Source organism: Colletotrichum chrysophilum, assembly GCF_026319265.1.
Source record: "Colletotrichum chrysophilum strain AFK26 chromosome Unknown scaffold_8, whole genome shotgun sequence".
Lineage (NCBI taxonomy): Eukaryota > Fungi > Ascomycota > Sordariomycetes > Glomerellales > Glomerellaceae > Colletotrichum > Colletotrichum chrysophilum.
The window spans coordinates 95,178-103,179 of record NW_026517295.1 but is presented as its reverse complement, the minus strand read 5'-3'; the positions used below and the strand labels follow the sequence as shown (position 1 = coordinate 103,179).

The 8,002-nt window shown below is 52.2% G+C and overlaps 2 protein-coding genes across 2 annotated transcripts; both read left to right on the top strand.

Annotated features, from left to right (window-relative positions):
- Positions 1–1,005: 1,005 nt before the first annotated feature.
- On the top strand, positions 1,006–1,995 carry COL26b_001726 (uncharacterized protein; the record flags this gene model as incomplete). Its single annotated transcript, XM_053174668.1, has 3 exons — positions 1,006–1,114; positions 1,284–1,796; positions 1,880–1,995. The coding sequence occupies 3 exons, from the start codon at positions 1,006–1,008 to the stop codon at positions 1,993–1,995; spliced, it is 738 nt and encodes a 245-aa protein (XP_053041291.1).
- Positions 1,996–5,208: 3,213 nt separating this feature from the next.
- COL26b_001725 (uncharacterized protein) lies at positions 5,209–6,858 on the top strand (the record flags this gene model as incomplete). Its single annotated transcript, XM_053174667.1, has 5 exons — positions 5,209–5,451; positions 5,572–5,612; positions 5,696–5,704; positions 5,819–6,045; positions 6,326–6,858. 5 exons carry the CDS (start codon positions 5,209–5,211, stop codon positions 6,856–6,858), a joined length of 1,053 nt encoding a protein of 350 aa, XP_053041290.1.
- Between the last annotated feature and the right edge of the window lie 1,144 nt (positions 6,859–8,002).

Sequence of the window (8,002 nt, the reverse complement as noted above, 5' to 3'; positions counted from 1 at the left end):
GAACTTCTTTCTCTTGTTGGCTTGCTTATTGATCTGGTCCTCCTCATCCTCTACCTCCCTATCCTGATCTAGTATAAGGGGACCTTCCACGCCCAACCTGCATGCCATCCATCCTCTTCTGCTTCCCCCTTCCACTGCCTCGACCCCTCACCCCTCCCTCTGCTTCTCAAAGAGGAAAACTGTACATCTGACCTGCATCGTCCTGCCCTGCCAAACCACCACAGAAACACATCCAAACCACATCAACCCAGAACCCTGCTTCCGTCCGGCCTTGCCTTCCTGTCGTTGGTCTCGCCGTTTGTTCTGGTCCCTTCTCACGTGTCCCGCACCTCCTCTATACAACCACAGAAGGTCTCGTCCATCCCCAAAATCTACTCAAAGATACATACGAGGAGCCTCGAAGCTACTGCTGCGCCAAGACGCAAGCTTCCACTCCTACACCGCACACCCCTCCCCCATCCACGCACGCACACTCGCTGCGTACGGCGGTACACCACATACCACGCACCAAGGGCACCCACCTTTCGGGCAGAGGCATCCCAGTTCCCGCCGGCTCGGACTGAAAGCTTGCAGCCATCGCTGGGCTGCTTTATCCGTGGGCGGCGTCCACTTCGTTTTCTTGTTCCATCGCTTCGTGCGTGACCGGCTTCTTGTTCCTCTCCCCTGACCTTCGTGTCTTAGAACTTGAAGCCTTGGAAGGCGTCATCTACGTCCAGAACGCTCATTTCCCAACCTTCTCTGCGACCCTCTCGCCCTCGTTATCTCTGCGCACAGCACATACACACGCACACATCTCAACATACATCAGACTACCCGCCGCCGCATCTCTGCTCGAGCTGCGCTTCACCGTTATTGAAGAGAGCCCGGTTCTCCCTCTGCCGCCCGATGGTCGCCATCTTCTCTTCCACCTTTCGCATCCTACCTTCGACTGGCTACACCTGAACTCGTTGAGACCACGCGCTTCCCAACTTGCAACTCATCCCACCAAGCGTCTCGTTCGTCAAAATGGCCGCCGCCGTCGCCGAACACCCGCGATTCTTCCCCACGCGCACCGACGCGCTGAGTTCTGAGGACTTTGAAACAGCCTCGATCCGTTCCGCCGCACCGTCTTACTGTAAGTAGAACATCCTCACGAGGTCGAGAGCGGGACGCCGGGAGCCTCTGCACTGGCCGTGGCCCCGGCGGCGCGTGACATGCCCGCCTGAGCCTCACCTCGACGACACCTGCCTTCCCGTCATGGGAAATTCGCCAGAGCCAAAGACTAACAATAAGAAAAGTCTCAGACGCGCCTTCATACCACTCCACTGCACCCAACCCAGAGCCGATACCCGCATACTCGCCCCCGGCAAACAACGCCGCCGCAAACCCGAATGGCTCCACCCAATACCCGACTTCCCTGCTACCCGCCGCCCCGGCCCCGACCCGCTCTGGCACCACAACCCCCCAGCCCCGCTCCGGCCTGCCCCCGATCCCGCCCGCGTCGGCCGTCGTTCCCCAGCTCAACAACTTCCGCATACCGACATGGTCCACCGTGCATTCCAACCCGACCCTCAACAACGTCGCCCGCAGGCGCATGAACCAGGGCGGAGCCGACCCTGTCGCACACTTGCGGCGCTTCATGTCAGAGCGCATGGCGGAGGAAGAGGCAGCGCAGCGCGCGAGGGACTTTCGCCCGCTCGAGGACCCGTACCTGGTCGGCGAGGAGGCGGCGTCGCGGGCTAGGAGGGAGAGGCTCGCGAGGGAGTCTGGAGACGATATCCTGTGGGACGAGGACCGCCGTTGGAACAGGTTTCTTGGTAAGTCCCCTGCGCATTCTACAGAAGAAGCCGAGAGAGAGAGAGAGAGAGAGAAAGGGAAATGACTGACTCAATTCACACAGCGCAAATGCAAACTTGGGAAGACCGCGACCGCAGCCCCTGGAGAAATGTGCGTCAGAACGAACCGGTCAACCAGCGCAAGAAGCTGAGCAGGCGCCTCGCGGGACGTCTTTGGTAGACCCAACCGCGAGATGATGAAGTATACCTCTCTTTTGTTTGATGCCGCATGTGGATATGACTTTCTTTCCGAAGCAAAAAATGAGAGTCCGTCATGCATTGGGACAGGAGTATTTTTGCCGGGCATTTCTTGCACATTTTTCTCTCTTTCAGTTCATCCATCGGCGTTCTTTAGATAGAGCATTCGAGAGAAGCCGATGATTCCTCCCCTAGGATTGGGGAGATGATTTGATGCCCTTTTTGAGGCTTTTTGGGAACATAGGAGGGACCATGGGTTATGCCGGTCTAGGAACATTTTCTCTTTCAACATGGTGCATCGCCTGGGTTAGATGCATCCGAGAGTGAGCCCCCTCCTCACGGATAGCCCGTGTGGCTCGGTTCGTTTCGTCGTTCATGTAGGGAACGCTGGACCTACTAGGGTTTTTGTTTTGGGATATGGGATTTTGGATCAAATTGAACAAACTTGGATGATATGTCCCGATGACTCTCTCATTTGTTTTTTGCTGTGACGTCTGTGCGATGATGCCTGTGGTTTCCGAATCGCGACGGTGATATCGTTGGCACGGATTTTGTTGGTTGAAGTGATGTTTAACGGTTAGGCCGAATATCACCTCCCGCCGGGTAGCAATATTTAAGCATTTTCACCGAGCTTTCTTACAATCTTGGCACCCAAATGGCGTCGTGAGTATGGATGGTGAGTGAAATGTCTGGCTCCCTCTATCTTCTTGGCCCGGGTGAGACCTGCCGTCAGCATCATGGCTGTATGCTGGCCGGTCATTTTCGCCCTCGGCTTCGCATAGATGTGGTTCGAGTGGTGCCCTGGTAGCCGCCGAATAACTTACAGACAGAAGCGCTGGTCGATGGCGAGGGTGTTCCGGCGTATCACCGAGCCCTCGAGACAAGATACGATATGCGACTACTCGAGACAGGCGTCTGCCGTTGGGTCACTGGCTTTCTTACTCTCGAGATTCACCGGTGCCAGACTTCAATGATTGCAGACGCCGCTTGCCATACACATCGTTTGTCTTGCGAGACCTATTCGACGAGCTGGGAGGTGAGGTTATATACTCGATCAAAGTCCTCTTGCGAAAGAAGCACTGTATGTATGATGTTGACAAATCTGGTGTCACAACAGACAACGTATCCAAGGGAAATTCAGCCGCTTCGTGTCAATAAATATGCCCTCTAGTCTATGTCCAAACATGAGAACACAGCCAAGAATGATGCTGCTTGAGGATTGTTTGTTGCACCCACGCCTGGGCAGAGCGGCCCTACGGCTATTGGTTCTTTTCTCGACCCCATACTCTGGATCGAACTTTCGAAGGACGCGTTATGTCCGCCGCCCGTCAACTCTGGACGTTTATTCTCACTGAAAAAACAACGGCAAATAAGGCTGTCTGACCTAGGGGTTTCCGCGAGAGCACTTTCGTCCGAGGACTCATTGCCTCGCCATGGGACTATTGCTTCGTTTCAAAGATGCCTTTGCTGGTCTTCCCATTCTTGAGTGATGTATCGAAATGGCGGTTTCTAGGGTTTATGTACTTCTCTGAGATGATCTACTGACGATTAAACCAAACATGTCCTAGACTCTGAAGGTCTGGTCTGGCAGTTGGGCGTCAAGTTTGTTTACGGCCTCCGGCAGCCACGGCCTCAAAAACTTCGGTAGGGCCTATGCTAGAGGCGTTGCTGGTGTAGAGCTACTGGTCGTTTTGATCCAAGGGGGCCACATAAGCTATGACGCAGGTCCTGTTCTCACATGTGTGATTATTTCCTTCTATATAATCACAGGCGGGATTATCTGAACAATGGTGCAAGGAAATCATTGCCTCCGCAACAAGATCCATTTCTAATGCAGCTGCTTAACTTGCCAAGCCTTGGGCTATGGAAGCACCCTCAACAATTCTTCAAAGCTGCCGACGAACCATGTGTCTTGTCTCTCATCATTCTGTGTATAGAGCCAGCTGAATACTCTGGAGTTTCGCTTTGTTGTGAGGACTTTCTAACCTAGGTAAGTTGAGCATTCACTCTGGATTTGAACTTGATATGCGTCGTCAGTCAAAACATCAACATCCACAATTACAACGAAATTGTCTGTCGTTGTTCTCCGGCGCTTCAAGCACATATCCGGGAGTTTTACTTAATTTATAGACGCATTGGGATCCTGCCTGCCTACAAAACGACGACCCCTGTTCTTCGTCTAGGTACCCGACAAGTTCGCAGATCCCTCGCCTTCAAGGGCTCGACCGTCGAATAACAGGACGTCATTTCCGATACATAAAGACTTGGCAAGCAGGATCGTACTTAGGTTTCTCTGAAATACTTTGCGTAGTCGATGAGATCTACTCTTCCATTACGTCCTCATCTCCGACGTAGTATGTCTGGTCTCAAGCCCATCTCACGTACTCACATGAACCAGAGGAATTTCCTACCTCCCTTTTCGTTTAGGTATTCTCTATGTATCAATATGGCTGGCCTTGACTGTGCTCTTTATTTTCACTGCAAGACGAATGGAGACATAGCCACGGTCTGGTAACCCATTTGATGTATTAATCTCAAATACCCTGAGTTCAAGCAAGGCTGGTTGTGGTCCAGAAGGAGAGCCCTCGAAGATCCATCACAGATCAGCTTAAATACGCGATGCTCAGCTCCAGACCATGTGGATGAATTTAAGAAGTACCTATCGTGAATATTGACTTACCATCTATCCCCAGTCAGCGTCAGTTGAGTGCTTGTTTGGGAGCATCCAATCAGGGCTTCGCCAAGAAAATTTGGCTCAATCAGCAAGTCTCATCTGCTTCATCTACTTGGCACTACAAAAGGTCCATGTAACCAAGGGTTCTTTTGCACAGAAACTATCAAACCAGTGCACTGGCAGTACGAGCTCCGAACTTGGAAGCGGGGTGTCGGGACATGCATTGCTTGTTCCACATCTCTTATAAGTAATGGCTACAGTCTCATCACACACAAAGAGATGTGACCTCTACCCATTCTGCTTACTTACCTCGACAGGTTCGATTTAACTTGCGTCGCACGCGAACTTTCAATCGAAAACTGAGAACGACGATTCTTGCACCGGACAACTATGACGGGAGAAGCACAACTACGCTCAGAATCGGACATGGAACCACGTTCACTACCGAAGGCTTCAATCCATGAGAAGCCACAGCAGAGTCAAGCAGAAATGGCGGCAGAGATAACCATGACCGCAACAAACATGGGCATCTCAAGTTCCAAGAAAGCTGAGAATGCACATGGCGACGCCCAAAGGGAAATCCAGGGGACAGCGGCTCCCGACACCGGCCCGGAGTCACCAGAAGCCAATGCCAATCCTGCCGTCAATGGCGACTTCGGCAAGGAAGACCACGAGTACATCAGCGGATACAGGCTGTACGCTGCCCTCTTCGGCATTATGTCTGTCTTCTTTCTCGTCCTCTTGGATTTCAGCATCACTGCGACGGTGAGTACGGGTAGAACATAGTGTCGTGTCACAATCGGCTTTAATAATGTTTGCCTGATAACGGGCATCATTGTGCGATACTGGTCAGACAGCTGACTATGATGCCTCCCCCGAACCCAGGCTATCCCGTACATTACGAGTGATTTCCACCGGTTGCAAGAGTACGTTTAACCCCCTACCAATTCCTACTCTTTTGAAATTGTACAACCACAATGGCGCAAATGCTAACATTAGGACTCAACAGTATCGGATGGTACGGAAGTGCCTATGTGCTTTCAAGGTAACTACGATCCCTTTTCACCGAAGACAACAATGCGAAAGAGAACTTAACTTGAACTGAATGTAATCTAACAAATCCGGCCACCAGTGCGGCTTTGCAGCCCTTTACCGGAAAACTCTACACCTACCTCAACGTGAAGTACACATTTCTGTTCTTCGTCTTCATTTTTGAGATCGGCTCTTTGCTTTGCGCAGTCTCAACGTCGTCCATGTTCTTCATCCTCGGCCGTACCATCGCCGGGCTGGGAAGCTCTGCGTTGGAAAACGGTGCCCTGAACCTCGTCGCCGGAGCAGTGCCCCTGCACAAACGTCCTTGTAAGTTGCCGACGGTATAGCCGAGTGTCTAAAATATCGGAACTAACCTTCACTTCCTACTTTTAGTTTACAACGGCATAGTCTTTGCAGGTCAGCAGAGACGACCGAGTTTAACGGGAGGTGAGCTGACAACAGACTCAAGTCTGTCAAACAGGCATAGTCCTCGGGCCTCTCATCGGTGGTGCCTTGACGCAATACGCGAGCTGGCGATGGTGTAAGCAGTTGCAATCACCCCGGTGATTTTTGCGCAACTCTCAACTTGACAACTGACAAACTGTAGGCTTCTACATCAACCTTCCCATCGGCGTGGTCTCCAGCCTCTTCCTCTTCTTCACCCGCGTCCCGGAAGAGACGCTCACGCCACCATTCTCGCTTGCCCTCGTACGCCGCATCATCCCAGAACTCGACCTCACAGGGTTTGCGCTGTTTGCCCCGACAACTGTCATGTTTCTCATCGCGCTGCACTGGGGATCGACCGAACACGGGTGGAGCTCGCCCGTCGTCATCGGCTTGTTAGCAGCTTCTGGTGCTACGTTGCTCATATTCTCCATCTGGGAATGGCACGTAGGCGAGAAGTCCCTCATACCCTTTCACCTCATCAAGAGGAGACGGGTATGGGCCAGCGCGATGCAGAGCACCACCCTATTCTCCTTAAACTATGTCGGAGTCAACTACGTCCCCATCTACTTCCAGGCTGTGAAGGGTGTCGGCCCCTCGCTGAGCGGTGTCTACATGCTGCCCTCGATTCTGACGCAATTACTGTCTCTAGTTATCTCTGGTGCCCTTGGTAAGTTGAACCCGCCTGCTTCTTGAATTTTAGAATGACGAAGGACGGAAAGGGTAGACTTTTGCTGACTTTTAACCTTCATTAGTAACAAGAATTGGTTACTACCTCCCGTTCAGCGTTCTTTCAGGAGCGACGACTACAATTGCATGCGGTTTGATATCGACCTGGGATCCGAATACATTGACGGCAGCTTGGATCGGACACCAAATTCTGTTCGGCCTACGCGGCTTGGGACTACAAATGGTGCGTCTTTCCCCCTTTGATCAATTTTCCATCCCGAAGTGATACTACACCGGCTTCATCGACTTCTACTGATGGGGGAAAATCAACTTGTTGCATAGTCTGTGATCTCAGTACAAAACGCCGTCACGCCAGCCCAGAGCCCCAGCGCGATAGCCTTCTTGCTGTTCGTCGAGAATCTGGCATCGGCCATCTTCACAGTTGTGGGCAATGTAATATTTACACAGACTCTTACGCGGCAAGTCTCCATTTTGGCACCTTCAGTAAGCCCCGAGGCGGCGCTCGCGGTGGGTGGAAGCGCGGAAGCCGTGCGAGGCTTGCTACCCCCTAGTAGTCCGGAGCTCCATGGACTGCTGCTCGCGTTCTCGGACAGCATCAACGCTGTCTTCTATTTGTTGGTAGCACTTGGCGCGGTGTCGTTTGCTGCTTCTTGGGGTATGGGCTGGGTGAATGTGCGGAAGAAGGCGACGGAGCAGAACGGTACGGAAGGGGTAGTTGAGGGCGCCCGCGGTTCCGACGGCGTCGAGAGAGGGCCAGCATCGAAACGGGCTTGACCGTACCCAGTTGTAAAAGACACGATTCATGTCAACAGCGCTATACTGCTGCTGGTAAATCGTATCCCGCGTCCCCTATCACCAGTAGTATCAAGTAGGGCAAATACCAAGGAGGTTTCTCCAGATATACAAATCACACAGAATTTGGCTTACACGTATCCAAAAAGGCTCATGTCTTGAGTCGATCTTGATGTTTGAAATGTATTTAAGCAGTAATCAAAACTGTTAGATGACGCTTAAATAGAATCTCGTGGCCGGTGAGACATGTTAATTTGGGTGACCGGAATACGAGCAGGATGCTGTCACCTTGCTCTGTGATTGGCGAAGGGTGTTTTATGCTCTTTATGGGACTGTCTGATATTCACCGGTTGCTTCG